The 16,562-nt window shown below is 37.3% G+C and overlaps 1 protein-coding gene across 4 annotated transcripts in view; it reads left to right on the top strand.

The window, feature by feature from the left end:
• Positions 1 to 19: 19 nt before the first annotated feature.
• TCF12 (transcription factor 12) overlaps positions 20 to 16,562 on the top strand; it is a 357,822-nt gene continuing 341,279 nt past the window's right edge. For 2 of the 4 annotated variants that reach the window (XM_006765238.2, XM_006765233.2), the window contains exons 1-2: positions 20 to 116; positions 1,307 to 1,379. In XM_006765238.2, the coding sequence (XP_006765301.1) occupies positions 42 to 116; positions 1,307 to 1,379 (148 nt within the window). In that variant the 5' untranslated portion in view covers positions 20 to 41. Of the gene's footprint in view, positions 117 to 210; positions 336 to 1,306; positions 1,380 to 16,562 lie in introns of those variants that run through there. The other 2 variants (XM_006765234.2, XM_006765232.2) reach the window with 1 other exon arrangement.

Genomic DNA, 16,562 nt, shown 5'->3' with positions numbered 1-16,562 from the left:
TTCTCTTCCTCTGCCTCAGGACCCGCTAGAAGTGGCCCAAGATGAATCCTCAGCAGCAGCGCATGGCCGCGATAGGGACCGACAAGGAGCTGAGCGACCTGCTGGACTTCAGCGCGGTAGGAGAGCTTCCCGCCCTCGCGGGGGTGTGGGGAGCCCGCCCCGCGCGCGGCTCTGGCCCCGAGCCCCGCTCCATCCCCTCGGCGGTCGCTGGCTGAGCCCGGTTCTTCCTCTGCCTCAGGACCCGCTAGAAGTGGCCCAAGATGAATCCTCAGCAGCAGCGCATGGCCGCGATAGGGACCGACAAGGAGCTGAGCGACCTGCTGGACTTCAGCGCGGTAGGAGAGCTTCCCGCGGCCTCGCGGGGTTCTGCGGAGGCTTCGTGACAAAAAGAGAGAGAGAGAAAGGAAGGAGGTGGGGGGAAGCGACGTGGAGACGAGGCAGCGCGAACTCCCTCTGCTTTGAGCAGAGAGTTCTCAGGGCTGGAGTCCAGCTCCCCCAAGTTGGACACCTGAACTTTGATGTAATGTCTAGACTTGCAGATTGAAAACTTTATTGCCAAAGGGGTCATTTGTTTTAACCAGTTGAAAGGAAAACAATGTAATCATGAGCTTTGGTTGAGTCACCCTCTGACCCTGATGCTGATTAGGGATTTTGCACTTCATAGGAGAGAAGAAAATTATTATTTTTTTTTCTTCGACGCTCCTCACCATTTCTCTCCCCAAGCTGTGGTACAGGAGAGATGTCATTTACCAGAGAGCCAGCCTTTGGAGCTGAGTATCTTTGTAATGCACATATGTGTGCGTATGTGTATATATTTACAGTTTTTTAGGTGGGTAATAATTGAGTGACTCAAAAGTATCTGTTGAAACCAAAGGGCCCACTGCCCTTACTTTTAATGGTTGAATTCCTTTTTTAACTGCTTTCTGTTAGGAGTCAGGACCAATCCCTACTTAATAAAACTTAGAGTGGATCCTTAGTGTATTGTGGTAGTTTCATTTGATGTGATTCTGACTGCATGTAATGTAAATGTAGTGAGATTTAATTAATTGCAATCATGGACAAAAGTTCACTATTAAAACTCCATAATCTTAGAATGTCTCATTTAAGTGACTGATTTTGCAGTACAGAATATATCCAAGTAGTGTTAGCAAATAGTATCACAGTATATTTGCCTTTCTGGGTCTGAATGTACGTTTCAAATTTTATTTTAACGTCCTTCTGAAATATAGTAATTAACTGATGACTCTTGGTTTGCAAAGTCTAGAAGAATTTCAGGACTAATAGATACTTTTGGGTTATTTTGCAGATGTTTTCCCCACCTGTTAATAGTGGGAAAACCAGACCAACAACACTGGGAAGCAGTCAGTTCAGTGGATCAGGTAAGATGATGTCTAAAATCAGAACCTCATGTTTTGATGTTGTGATACAGTTTAGTAGAAAAATATATAAAGTGTTTTAATATCTTTCTTCATGGTATTCTTTAGTGTCTTGTTAAAATTAGAAATAAAAACAGGAAAAAAAATAAAATTATAAATTAAAAACAACCAAACCCAAGATGTGGGCTGTTGCTGTAAGGATCTATTGACATTTCACTAAGAATTTCTATATGGATTAAGAATTCTCTTTTTCAATGAATTTTTAAATTGAAAATTGTCGTATTTGAGTATAAGGGATTAGATCATGCCTATATATTTAGAAAAGTACCAGAAGAAAATGCACTATGGCCATATGTGATCTTTTTAAAAATGTTTATTTAAATATGTGTTTTTAAATTTTGCTAAATTTTTAGTCCATTAGCATTATGTAACCCAGGGTTTAAAGAATTGGTAAAATAATATTATTTAATATATGCTCATGAAAAGTAGAATTGAGTCAAGCAACAATTAGTAAGATGCTTATTTTAAAAGATGGCCATTCCCTTAATAGTCTGCAGCAAATTAACAATTTTGTGGATGGTTATTTAAAATGTTAATGGAATAAAAGTTACAAATAAACGAAAAGGAGTTAGATTTATTTTCAAATGACACCTATTAGGTGACTGAATTCTGTCATACATTCAGATTACATGATGATAATGTTTAGAGTAAGTTAAATTAGTCCTGTTCCTACACTAGTGCTGTCCTCTTTAAATTTGTCTTCTGTATATTTATAACTGCTCTGCTCCATTAACATTTATCCCATATTTCTTAAGTATGCATATTTTTGTTTTTCTAACTTTTAAAAATTCATGGTGAAAAAAAAAAGACATTCTAAAGGCCCATTCTAGTGTACAAAAGCTATAATTTTCTGTTTAAATTTATTCATTAGTGCTCAGAGATAGATGAAAACAAGAACAAAAAAAACAAAAAAAAAACTAAAGCCATGACAGTGTCACCTTAAAAAAACCAGCTGTCAAATCTCTGGCCTGAAACTCAGTAATTCCTCTTTGACTGGTACTTTTATTTCTCCTGGTAAAGTGATGGCGATTTCTTAAGATACTGTGAGAGCAAAACATTAGAAAGGAAGGTTAAATTAGTAATCATTTTACTACTTTATTACACTTTACATTTACAAACATTTCTATTTAAAAGACATGCAATAACTTAAATTTACTAAAATTCATTTTTAATGATGAAATCGCAGCTTATGAGGAAAATAATATGTCGTTTAATATTTTAAATTAAGTACAGTAAAAGCACTTTGGATTGTAAATATCCTAAGGCTAATACTATCCTTAATAAAAAGGGTACCATAACATGTCAGCCAAACCTCAGCTCTTCTCCCACCTCTTTCCTTTTACTGGCAATCATTCGAATATTGTCACTTTTTGGGGAGAGGGGAGAACATTATTAGTTAATGTAGAAGAAGGCTATATTTCCTTTCTTCCCTATTGTTTTGAGTATGTCTCAATTTTTGCAACTAATCATTCTCAAGAACTTTCAAATTTACTTTGTCTAATATGTAGTACATGCTTAGTATATTTCATTAATGAATAGTGATATTGCTGTTTCAGGCTAGTAGTTCCAGCTTGAATTGTGGAAATTATATTTAACTGACACTCATTGATATCAATAACATGGACTTTAGAAACTTGCTATTAGAAATATTTTCTGTTTTTAGAATAAGGACAATTAGTTTTTTACTTCATAAAATTAAGAAGGTGTGATTTTTATAGTCTATGAAATTAAAAAGTAGGTGAACTTGGTGTGTATTACAAATATGCGTTGGAGAAGTTGTAGGTCCTTGCTTGCATTATATGAAAAAAAAATTCCTTTTTACATTATAGCAGTGGTTGTAGTATTTGATTTTTTGGAGTAGGAACTTTTTAGTTTTAAAACTGTTAGACTTGTTATTTATCTATTGGAAGTTTGAATTTAAGCACTTGTATTTAGTGGACATAGTAATTTTTATCTGTGTGGTTTTAAATCAGGAAAGGAATTTTTAAAAGCTGTGACCTTTAATAATTAGTTTTGGGGAAGGGAACATGCCATATGATTATTTTATATCAAAGTACGTTTACTGGTAGATATGGTTTTCCTGTAGCCATTTCTTATCTTAAAGACAGTGTCTAAAAGAAATTGGTATAGTAGTATTATTTTATTTATATATTTTACTGATATTTGAATTATCTGTCTTGATATCAAAGGATATGTAATATGTCCTAATGCTTGTTTGTTTGCAGCTTATAAGGATCTAAAGATCTGACTTTCCTTCTGAAGAGCTGACTTAAAGATTAGAGTTTTCTTGTCTTTGGAGTCATTTGTAAAACCCTAGCCTTTTGCCTCATGAAGACTATAATTGTGCAGTATAATTTCCTTTCTTGATTATTTGTCCTTTTTTAGGATGATTTAATTTCACAATGGGATTTTCTTGAGAAATAATATATAACACCTTTGGAATTTTTTGAAACATACATGCTAGAGTACATAATGTTATTTTTAAATCAAAGCAAAACAAATAACTAATGATAGCTGATACTTCATCAAAAGTCACTATGGAAAAGATGAATATATTATGTACTATTATTTGTTTTGAGAAGTCTGTTAAAATGCCACTTTTTCATTAAGGTGTTAATTTTCTTTGCCTGATAAGACTGAATTTTTCTGCATGGTATGATAGAGTCTGGGAGGCGCTCTCAACAGTGACCTTGAGAGGCATTTCTATAGGCATTAAAGGTGAGGCACTGTTAGGGCACTGTATAAAAGGAAAGTTTGTTGAAAGGAATTAATAAAATTGAAATAGCTAAGGTGTTTATTAAGTCCACTGTTTCCTCAACTTTAGGGTTTGAGTATGGAACTAGGTTCTGATCCTGGGTTTAATTTTTAGTAGTTTAATGTTTATGTGCTATATGAAAAATTTCTTTTGTTAGTTTTTGAATCCAAGTAATAAGAGATGTTGCGAGGCTTGGGATATATATTTGGTATGTGAGCCATATTGACTCTCTCTGTCTGAAATTTCTATCTAGAAAGTTGTTTTAACTAGCAAGTAAAGTTTTACTTTTCCTTGTTCAAATCCGACTTTGATAATAGTTCTTGCCCAAGATTTTTGGAAATAATTGTAAAAACTATTTCTAGCTCTTAAATTTTAAAAGGTATATAGTTTTTCATTCTCAGTTACTGATCAGTTTCTGGAGGGAGAAATTTTTCATATGTACAAATAGGCTTTTTTGAGAATGTTGCTGTAGTGCCAGAAAACTAAATTCTCATTAAATTGCTCTTCAGCAAATTTTTTGATTGAATTAATTTTTTGTAGTTTCATATGCAGTTGTAAGGAACAATACAGAGACCCCATGTACACTTAGCAAATTTTCTGCAGTGGTAAGAATTTGCAACACTAGTACAATATTACAATTAGGTTATTGATAGTGATATAGTCAAGATACAAGAACACTTCTATCACCACAAAGATTCCTGGTGTTTCCCTTTATAACAGCATCTAATTGTAAAGTAATTTTTAAAAAAATCTATGGTAAGATTATTAAATACCTACTCACCGTGTTAAACATGGAGTAAGCTTTTCAAGTTGCCTTTACCATAATTTGAAAATATATATATTTTTAAAAAATATGTATTTTATTAATTTTTTACAGAGAGGAAGGGAGAGGGATCGAGAGTTAGAAACATCCATGAGAGAGAAACATCGATCAGCTGCTTCCTGCACATCCTCTACTGGGGCTGTGCCCGCAACCAAGGTACATGCCCTTGACTGGAATCGAACCTGGGACCCTTCAGTCCGCAGGCCGACGCTCTATCCACTGAGCCAAACCGGTCAGGGCTGAAAATATTTTAAAAAATCAAAAAAGCAAACCAAAATTTACCAATGCAATTGAACTATAATGTAAATAGGAATGGTACTTTAAATCAAGTAGACAATAGGTTTAGCCTTTATATGTAAGATATTTTAAGGTTATGAGTATGGTGTGGTTCATGTTGTGTACCTAACAATGTTGAAATTTATAGTAACTGTAATGTGTCGTAATATATACTTGTTCAAATTTAGTGCTTTTACTTGGGTAACAAAACCATGTTAAACATTTGTTTCCTTCAAGTTGTAGTGTGAATGAAATAACTGCAGAGTCAGCAGGCACATGAGGGAAAATACAGTATTTTAGGATAAATATCTCTGCTATTAAGTGGCTCATTTAAGGTCGAAGTTAAGTAGCAAAAAAGTCTTTAGAGAAAAACTTTATGAAAACACAAATTTGGAAAACAGAAAAATTAGAGACAAGTTTACAACCAAGAGTATTGTGTGCTTTTCAGAGTAGTGCCTGTAGTATTCCTTCAGTAGTCATTGGTTTATAATGTATTTGAAAAATAATATGATTGGATCACAATTTTTAGAGACTTTATTATATACAGTGTGGCATGCCTATAATTAATTATTTAAATACAAGTTTAACTTTCTTTTAGGATACTATCCTTTGGTATATCCTTTTCTTTGAGTTTTTAAGTAACTCTCTTGGAACAGGAAGATAAAGGTGAAGATACTAAACCTTAAATGTAAACACAGTTGTTTTTACACTTTAGATTTAGTGGGGTTATTTAGAATAATCTCTTATTAAAGCCCGCTAGTCTTTCTGTTCTTGAACAGTTGGTAATCATGCCTGGAATGTCACTGCCTTCTTAATGTTGTCAGACTTGGATAACTCTTGCCTTAAGAGAGTAAAGTAACAGTATTAGAAAGTGTCTTCTGAAAAAAAAGAAGAAAAAAAAAGACCATTTCTGGACACTCTTTAAAAAAAACCATAATAGGATTGCTTTGGATTCCACTTTTTTGGATGGGAATGTTGAGATTATAAATCTAATGCTTTATAATTAGACATTCTTTAAAAAAAAAACATTATAGGACTGCTTTGGATTCCACTTTTTGGGATGGGAATGTTGAAATTATAAATCTAATGCTTTTGCATTTAGGGAATAAAATGAGAAAATAAATATTTAAATATGTCAGTTCAAAAGACTAATTAATGACTTTCTGCTTTGTTAAATAGTGGAGCCATGTTTATCTCAGATTTATCAGTTAATTGCATATTTATTTAGTATCTACTTTGTGTAGCCTGCTGTTCTAGTAGCTTTTGGGAAGGTGGGAAATGGAGAAGGATATAGACCAAAGAAAAGTGGGGGCATTTATTATGTAGATAGGGAGAGAAAATGTAAAATTGTGAGGTAGATAAACTTTTATAACATAAAAAATGTCAAAAACTGCACATTAATGTAGTTTAAATTAATGTAGTCCATAAGAAAAAGGATGTGTTGAGGAGTCAGGGAACTGGTCTAAAGAAAACTCATAGATGTTGAATTTAGAGTTGACGTTTGAAGATATGGAAAATGAATCAGGGAAGAGAAGAACTGGCCTCCTAGATGTGGAATAGCATGAAAAGAGATCCCAAAATGGGAATTTGGCTTACTCCAAGGGACTGTAACATTCATGGAAAGAGAAGCTGGTTTTTATTGATCCCTGTTCTTGCATTCCTGGAGGAGCTAATATTTATATACTACTATCTGGAGCCTGACTGCATGGGTTCAAATCCAGTAATTGCCACTTACTAACTGGGTGATCGTGGGTACATTACTTCACCACTCTGTGCTTCAGTTTCTCAGTCTGTAAGCTTTAATAATAGTAGCTATCATAGAGCTGTTATGCATATTGATTGAGTGAATACAGATAAAGCTCCAAGAACAGAGCCTGGCAAATAGTGAGCTGTGGTGAAGTGAATTTTTAGTGGTGAGACAATAGAATAAGGAAAGCATTTATTTATTCAGGAAGCCATTGTGCTAATCTAGGAATGAGCTAGGCATTAGTATAGGAAGGGAGATAAATTATCAGGCCAAAAATTGATGTTAATGGTAGAATTAGACATATAAAATCAGTGACTTTGGTTGATAATTTAATGTAAAAACACAAATTTTTAGTAGAATACTAGAGGCCTGGTGCACAAATTCGTGCACGGGTGGGATCCCTCAGGATTCCCTGTGGGGTTTGGGTCCCAGTTTGTACCTCTAGACTCGCAGTCCCAGCTCGCACCCCCAGCCTCACAACACTGCAGCCCTGCCTGGCACCCTGCCGTGGCCTGGCGCCACCCCCTCACCTGCTCCACCATCCTGCTTGTGGGGCGTTGATTGGGGCCGGGCCCCTCTGCTCGGCTCCCTCAGCGTCTGGGAACTGGGTGGCGGCCCTACCCCCTGCTGCCACAGCTGGTCGCCATCTGCGGGGTGATCTGCAGGGTAATCCGGCCACTGCTTGCATCCGCCTTGGCCTGGCATCGCCTGCTCACCTGCTCCACCATCCCCACCGTGGTCCCACTACCGTTGGGACCCTTTGGGGCCCGCAGTGCCTCTACTGCCGCCCGCTGCCTGCGCCACATATTCTGCGCTGCTCCCTGGTGGTCAACACACATCATAGCAAGCGGTTCAACTCCTGGTCAAACTCCAGGTTGAACAGTTTGCACATTAGGCTTTTATTATATAGGACTAGAGGCCTGGTGCATGAAATTTGTGCACAGGGGTGGGGGCGTCCCTCAGATTGGGCGTAAGCTGGCAGGCAGACATTCCTCTCACAGTCTGGGATCCCTTGCTCCTTACCTCCTGTCCGCTCGCTCCTTACCGCTTGGCTCGCTGCTCCTTAGTGCTGCCACGGAGGTGGGAGAGGCTCCCGCCACTGCTTTTGCACTTGCCAGCTGTGAGCCCGGCTTCTGGCTGAGCAGTCACTCCCCCTGTGGGAGCGCACTGACCACCAGGGGGCAGTTCCTGCATTGAGCGTCTGCTCCTGCTGGTCAGTGTGCATCATAGCGACTGGTTGTTCTGCAGTAACGGTTGCTTAGGCTTTTATTTATAGATGAATGGAGTCTCTGATGGCATTTGTATATTGAGTATAGATTTGTATATAAATGGATTGTGTGTGACGAGAGAATTTCTGTAATTCTTCAACCTGTATTGATTGAAATGGAGTGGAATCTAATTGGAGTCTGTCAGTGAGAGAGCACTTGAATTCGTGACTTTTCATAAAAGAGACAGTATAGTGCACTGGGAGGAATTGGGTTTAGGAGACAGACAGCTGAATTGGAATCATTGCTTTGTGAGTTGCTAGCTGGGTGGCACCCTCTTAAGTAATACTAATGATAATATTATTATTATTAATGCTAATAATTAATATTATAACCAGTGTTATAGTCAGTGTTTATTGAACTATTATTATATGCTAGGCACTATGCTGAGCAATTTACAGGCATTATCTCATATTACGTTGGATAAAATGAGATGTTTCCTGGTTAGAGGTGGGGGTGATGGTTTGAGAAATGCTGCCACTAGGGCAACATGTCCAAGTTGCTTTTTATTTTTTTATTTTTATTTTTTAAAATATATTTTATTGATTTCTTACAGAGAGGAAGGGAGAGAGATAGAGAGTCAGAAACATCGATGAGAGAGAAACATCGATCAGCTGCCTCCTGCACACCCCCTGGGGATGTGCCCGCAACCCAGGTACATGCCCTTGACCGGAATCGAACCTGGGACCCTTCAGTCCACTGGCCGACGCTCTATCCACTGAGCCAAACCGGTTCTGGCGCAAGTTGCTTTTTAGTGCATAAAGTTATATACATTGTTAAAAGTCTAAAAAGTCAGGCAGAAGAGTAGCTTTGAAAAGTCATCAGGTATCTTAGAACCTTACTTTTTATTTTTGTAGTTGATTTCTTCTTAAGACTTTTTTTTTTGTAGACTAGCTATTGTATAGTGCAGAATAATGAATAGAAATGTGTACACCTTTTGAAAACCCTCTTCACTGCTTAGGCAGCGCCACTTGGATGTAGTGTTTCTCCATATTCTCTCCCCAGCTACTTGGAATTCTTCCTGGAATAAGGTGTAGTCTCAATAAATAAAATAAAAATGACCTGAGAGGATAGAATAGTTGGGAGACACAGATTGGTGAAAGTGTTAGTCTCTAGGGCAGAGCTTCTCCACTTTTTTCTTAATGGTAGAGGAGAAGGGACATAAACTCCCCTGGTACCCTGAAGCAATACCTTGCAAGTGAGCATAAGAAATCTTAAAAATTCATGTCATTTTACTCTCTACTCTCTAGCACAAACATATTTGGTGTAATATAAATATATTTTAATTGATCACTGAGTAAAATGGAAGTTCTAGTAAGGTGCATTATGTTTAGCTGTGGCATTGCCCTCCTCCTGTTTTGAGTTGTATTTTTGGTGTTAAGGGCCAGAGAGAGTGGGATGCAGACCTATACTATCTTTTCCTTAGTGAGAAGCCCAGCTTTGAAGTATATGCTTTAGATGTCTTTATTTCTGGATCATTTCTTTCCATAGAAGTTTATGGAAAGAGATCATTACATTAGAAGAAAAATGGCTTTGGTATGGAGGAAATTATTACTTTGTAAACTAAACAAGGAGAGATTTGTTAGTAATGTCACTGTCATTTGAACCTCTGTTTTCCGATTACAGGTAGACCATCTGTAATTTCTTAACATACCCATGACTTGAAAAGCAAATGTATATTTTTTAGGGAGAACTTTGGTTTTTTGTTTGTTCCATGTTTAAAACATGCTTTCATAAAGACCATGGTGAGTCATCCAAGCTAGGATAAGCTGATTGGGGACTTAAAGATCACTTTTAAAGATCACACAAAAATGAAAACAGACTAGGGATTGTTACTAATTTTTATTGCATTGGGTATTGACTCAAGGATGAAACCTTCAAAATAAAACAATTTGAGATAAGTTGCAGGACAGAAAAATACTACTTTTTAAAAACAACTACACTACAATATTTTCCCATATTTTTGGTTATTAAAAATTGAGAAAGGTTGCCTACAATGTCATTTTGTTAGGTCTGTTTTAGGTGTTAGAAAGGTGCCTGCATTTGAGCCTAGAGAGTCTTTGAATTTGAAAGATTATTCCAGTTACGTTACGGACCTGGAGGCAACCTTTCTCAACATTTGTTGGTTTACTTATTTATTTTTGTTTTGCTGGTGAGCCATTGCAAAGCTTTAAAATGAGCAGGATCACCTCATGATTACTATTCTACGACTTCATTGGTGGTTAATGTACTAGTAGAGAACACAGTTAAATTTAATATGATCGTGCAACTCTAATCAATGAGCAAATGTGCTGCTGTTCTCAGCAAGACTTGAGTAGTGGTGAGGCACCACAGGGATCCCTCCTAGGAGAGAATTACAGTCATCAAGCTTCTCAGTCCTTAAGGCATATGTTGTTGTTTTCAGGTTGTTGGGGATAAAGAAAAGGTTTGTTGTGCCACTAGAGAGGAAAAAATGCTAGGCTCACTTTGACTTATGGCAGAAGCATGACTTGTCCACAACTTAGAGAATCTGAGTTTGTATGGGCAATCATAGGCCATGGGTGAAAATCTCTGAGTTCTCCTGAGTTAAAAGGTCCTCTTAGTTTTTTTGCCATTTGGAAGCCCTACTATATCTAGGTGACTTTGTCACCTGTCAGAAGCCCCTTGCCTCTCAGCTTGGCATTGACAGGTTAAGGTTTTGGAAAATGTTTTTCAGTGTTGGTCCCAATTTGGGATAATGTTAAAGGGGAAACTTTATAGCTGGCCTGAGTTGATTATGCCTCTCCAAGTAGGCAAGTAATTAGGCCCATTTCAAGACGATACTAAGTATTCTACCTATTTCTCATCTAAGCACCAGCTAGTTGTTTTTGTTCTAGGAGATAGCGTACTTTATTTATTATATGTCAAGACCACCTGCCAAAGGGCCACAATCCCTGATCTCCAATTTTGAAATCCAAAATGGTTTGAATAAAAATTTTTCCTTTAAATTGACCATAAACTATTTTCATGGCAAAATCTGATCTTATCTGAAGGGAGGCCATTGACATTCTCTATTTTCCTAGTCACTGTATGGTTACCAGGTGCTGGGGTGATATGTGACATATGGTATATATAGCACTCTATATTTCTTTTCTAAAATCTGAAAAACTGGGTTCTAAAACCTGGCTCCATGGATTTCCAAAAAGATATTATAGACCTCCCTCTTTGTATGTGCCTCCCAGTGTTGTTTTCAACTCAAGTAGTTCTTTTTTGGATTAAAAATCTATTAGAGATATTTATTACTTTAAATACAGAAAAAAATGTGGTGGACTTGTTACTATAATGGAAATTCTTCTTGGAATGTAGGCTTCTTAGGTTGAGATTTGTGCTTTTTGAATAGTTTGTCCAAAACTTTGATTTAGGAAATCGATTTCCATTTTGAGGAGGGACAAGCTTTTTCATCTTTCAGGCCAAGGAGTGTACTGATATTTCCCTAGTCAGTTTGCCTGGCCATTTTCAGGATGCTATCAGGAGATATATTTATACATGTATATATAAAACCAAATGAGACCTAACTGGTTTGGCTCAGTGGATAGAGCGTCAGCCTGCGGACTGAAAGGTCCCAAGTTCGATTCCGGTCAAGGGCATGTACCTTGGTTGCGGGCACATCCCCATTTGGGGGTGCGCAGGAGGCAGCTGATCGATGTTTCTCTCTTATCGATGTTTCTAACTCTCTATCCCTCTCCCTTCCTCTCTGTAAAAAAATCAATAAGATATATTTAAAAAAATTAAAACCAAATGAAAATAATTATATGATCACCTCTTAAAGGAAACCTCAACACTAACCATACCCAATTTTAACTGCTGTCTGTGAGCAAACAGAGAATTCTATCAAAGCCATCTTCATAAAGAAAAGGAGGAACTAAGATATGGATCCTTAGGGGATAGACAACAAAACCAGCCTTTGGTAATTTTATTCTCTCCTTTTATATATGTTAAAAGTTTTCATAGATTAGTAGCTTAATGTTTTTTCCTACAATATACTCAGTTAAAGGGTCTTTATTAAAAAAATTATGATATTAATGAGAATATGAAAAGTCCCTCAGGAGTCTGTCATTGGCTTCTTAGTCCCGGTTTAATATAAACTATGAAAGTAGCAATGAAGTGAGGTGAGATAAATTAGTTTGTAGTTTACCTGTTTAAGAGGCAGGCCAGTTGGCCATTCTGACTTCTGGTTGCCTTGCAAACCTGATCTCTGTACTGTTCCCAGTGTTACTGTCTTAAGAACCATGAATAGTTAAATTGACTTAAAGTTTGAAGGAGTTTGAGATGCTCTGTTGTAGGAATACAAAACAGCCATACAGCCAAGATCTCTCTTGCCTTCATAGTTATATAATAACCTCTTGTCAAGTTTAAAAGAGTAGTGCCACAATGAGCAGTCTGAGTTTGACTCTGGAGGTTTGCTGAATTAATTGTATAGCAGTAGGACTTTGCCCAGTAAATCATTGGGGGCAGGGGAGGAGTCTTACTGTTTTAAAAAATCAATAATGATAAAAGTACTTCATAAATATTTAGTCATGCATTATTTACTTCATAATTCTTGTAGGAAGTTGGTAACTGTTCATTTTACAGAGGAAATAGAGAAATCAACAGTGATATACATTTCCCTGTGGTTTCTTATTGCCCCTCAGAAGCAGCAAACTGATCAGTTGTAGTTGCACCTGCACTGATACCAATCTACACCAGGGCATGGTTTGCCTTGAGGAGGAATTTAATATCTCTAGAAATCTTTAAAATTTGTTTTTGTAACAGGAGGCTTAAATGGTGTAATGTTGATATTCTCCAGAAAAAGACCTTCAAGATTTATTTTTATTAAAAAGAAAACAGAATTATCAAAAGCCTCCATAAAATAAAATTGTAGTATTGCAAGATATTGAATATAAACAACTGCAATCTGAAATGTTTTTAGGAGAGTGTAATTCTTTTTATGTGTGGTTCTTCTTTTAACTGTTAAGCTGTCATCAGACTCTGTGCCTTGGGAAGAAGATGAAATTTGATATATGTGTAAGATATTGGAATATTCACATCTATTTAGTTGAGGCCATAGAAAAGAATGGTTACTTCATAGTGTGAAAAATTCTTTATTTTCACTTCCACTTTTCAAAGACAGTGTTTATTTAGCTATAAAGGCAAGTAAAAGCAGATGGAAAATAGTTATTCCAAAGGTAGTTTAAAAATGTTATTAAACATACAGAAGATACTTCAATGGAAATTGTTAAAATATAATTTTGGAAACAAAACTTTCAATGAATTAAAATGAAAAGACTTATGCTAACATAATTTGAGAGGGTGCCGATTAGTCCATTTTGTATTTTCATTTATTTAAAACTAGCCTGGGCATTCATTATGCTGAAGTGTATCTGTAGGTACTAGAGCTCTTACCAATGCACAGTTTTATTTGTCTATGTAGAGTGGTTTGCTTAAGGTGGCAGAGAATAGATAGATACATTCTGGTGTAATGGAGAGAGGAGGGGCTTGGAGTCACAAAGTTTTGGCTCAGTGTTGTCATTTACTAGATTTATGATTCTAGGGCACTAAATTAACTTCTCTGATCCTTGTTTATCTTATGTCTAAAATGAGGAGAATAAAAATACTGCCTTAGGGGGTTGTGATAATGATCAAGGTAAGCAATTTTAAGGAAATTCTTTCTAAAATGTGGAGGTTTAGCCCTGACCAGTTTGGCTCAATGGATGGAGCGTTGGCCTGCGGACTGAATGGTCCCAGATTCGATTCTGGTCAAGGGCATGTACCTTGGTTGAGTGCCCGGTGGGGGGTGTGCAGGAGGCAGCTGATCGATGTTTCTCTCTCATCGATGTGTCTAACTCTCTATTCCTCTCCCTTCCTCTCTGTAAAAAATCAATAAAAATATTTAAAAAAAATAAAATAAAATGTGGAGGCTTATGGTTCTGCATGAATATTAGTTGACTTATGTTAGGTGGCATAGCAACTGTTGAAGGGATGTAATGCTTACAATTATATATGGAGAAAGTGACTCTGCATGCAAAACATTCAGTTACATAGTTACTGAAGATTAAATCAGGTGATTGAGAGGGATGATGAACGGGGATTCTTTATGGTAGCTAATCCTCAAAATCTTAAAATTCTTCAGGTGAGTTCTTCCTCTTTTTGGTTAGATAGGGAAAGTTATATCAATAAAGTAAAAGAAATTCTCACTCATACTCTTTGTTAAAACTCTGTTAATTATATCCCAAACCAGAGAACCCCAAAATTAGTACCCTCGAGCCCTTTATTCTCAGCGTAGTTGTTTTAAATGCTTGTTGAGGATCTGTTGTAGGGCAGGGTTAACTTCAGGCTTAAGTAGGTGCAACAATGAAGTATAGTTCTTAGGAATAGTCTGCTTTTGTTTTGTTTAAAGAGTAGTAATCTGGATAAAATTTTAGTGTCAATAAGAGTCAACTTTTTAAGGATTAAAAGTACAGGATGGAGTGGCTTTGGTGTACTCACTCCTGTTTGAGGATGAGATGGTATAAGAATGAAGTTGGGAAATGCAAGTGGAACTCCCATGTGCTGTATAGGCAGGGACGGCTGATTTAGTCTCATCCATAAATGACAAGGTATCAAGGCTTGGGACTGTGTGCTGAAGTCACTGTTACGTGTTCTTTGTGATTAGAGAAGTTGAGGGCTCCCCCAGGTCCCCAAACTACCCTTTTCATTTAGTATCCTTATCTGGTTAAATAAAACACCTGGCTCACCTTTTATTGGAAAATATTGAGGTTTTCTCTGTATGTTTATAGGATTGTATTGTTTAGAAGTTTCCCTTTTATTTTAAAGAAGGAAATCAGCAAATCCAAATTTCATGTAACCTATAGCCAATAGGGCCATCAAAACCACATTGGTGTGGCTTTGATGGAGGCCTGTGGACTTGTGGGCTCCATAGCAGCTGTTTGTTCATTGTTCTTCGGAATAAGACAATGACTGGGTTTGGGTGAGAAGGGTTATAGGATGATTTGACAGTCACTCTGGGGCCTTCTGTCTCTGGGTTTTCCATTGTAATAGTTCCTAATGCTTTCTTGAAAGATTTATACTAAATTGCAATGATGTGAGAGTAGGTGGTAGGTAAAACAGCAAAACTAAGGACCTTGGGGATGGATAGCAGGAGTTCATGAATGATTTGATGGTCACTCCTGGGGCTGGGTGAAATAGCTTATTTTTCTTTCATAGGTAATTGATGACTTCTGCGTTCCTTTGCCATCTCTGGGCATTTCAGTCGTCTCCTTACTTGAGCTCCTTGCTGCCAGTTGCTCTCTTTTCCAATCTGTATTAGTCTGCTCAGACTGCCATAAGAAAATACCTTAGACTGGGTGGGTTAAACAAGAGCAATTTGTTTTCTAACAGTTCTGGAGGCTGGAAGTCAGAGATCAGGGTGTCAGCATGGGTGGGTTCTGGTGCTGACTCTTCTTGCCTTGCAGATGGCAGCTGCCCCCTTGCTGCATTCTCATAGTCTTTCCTCAGTGTGCACTAGAGCAGGTTGAGGGAGAGAGAACTCTTTGGTGTCTCTTCTTGTAAGGGCACTAATCCCTTCACAGGGGTCCCATTCTGATGACCTCATCTAATCCTAATTACCTCCCAAAGGCCTCGCCACCAATACTGGCTTCAATAGATAAGTTTTGCAGGGGGGGGCGGGGGCACAAGCATTTAGTCCATAACAAAACCCTAATATTTTAAAAACATCTTTCTCCTGCGATTTGTCTCTACATTTATTCCCTGTTGGCTATCAAAACAATAAAAAATCTCACCTTGGTATTTAAGTTCTTTAATAATCTAATAGGAATGTAGGTTACCCCCTTTTCCACTCACTACTTCCCAGTGTGAATTGTATGATTCAGTCACACTGGTGCTTTTATCAGACCTTCTACTTCTAGTTATTCTTTTCTCCCACACTGGAATACCTTCTTGTTATTCTTGTGCCATTTGAATCCCCTGTCATTTTGAATCCCCTGTCATTTTCTACCCATTTTAGGTCATAATTTTATAAAAATATGGCTTCCACATATTTTAAGGACTCTTGGGTAAAGGAAAGTAAGAGTTCTTTTTTTGCTCGTGAAGGCAAAGCTAAGGTCAATATGGCAGTTATGGCCAGTAGATTTTGAGTACAACCAGTTATTATAGTTGGATAGACAGAAGACTGAAGTCCTAACCGGTTTGGCTCAGTGGATAGAGCTGCAGACTAAAGGGTGCCAGGTTCGATTCTGGCCAAGGGCATATGCCTGGGTTGCTGGCT

Source organism: Myotis davidii, unplaced genomic scaffold (genome assembly GCF_000327345.1).
Source record: "Myotis davidii unplaced genomic scaffold, ASM32734v1 scaffold441, whole genome shotgun sequence".
Lineage (NCBI taxonomy): Eukaryota > Metazoa > Chordata > Mammalia > Chiroptera > Vespertilionidae > Myotis > Myotis davidii.
This window is presented reverse-complemented; position numbering and strand designations above follow the sequence as displayed.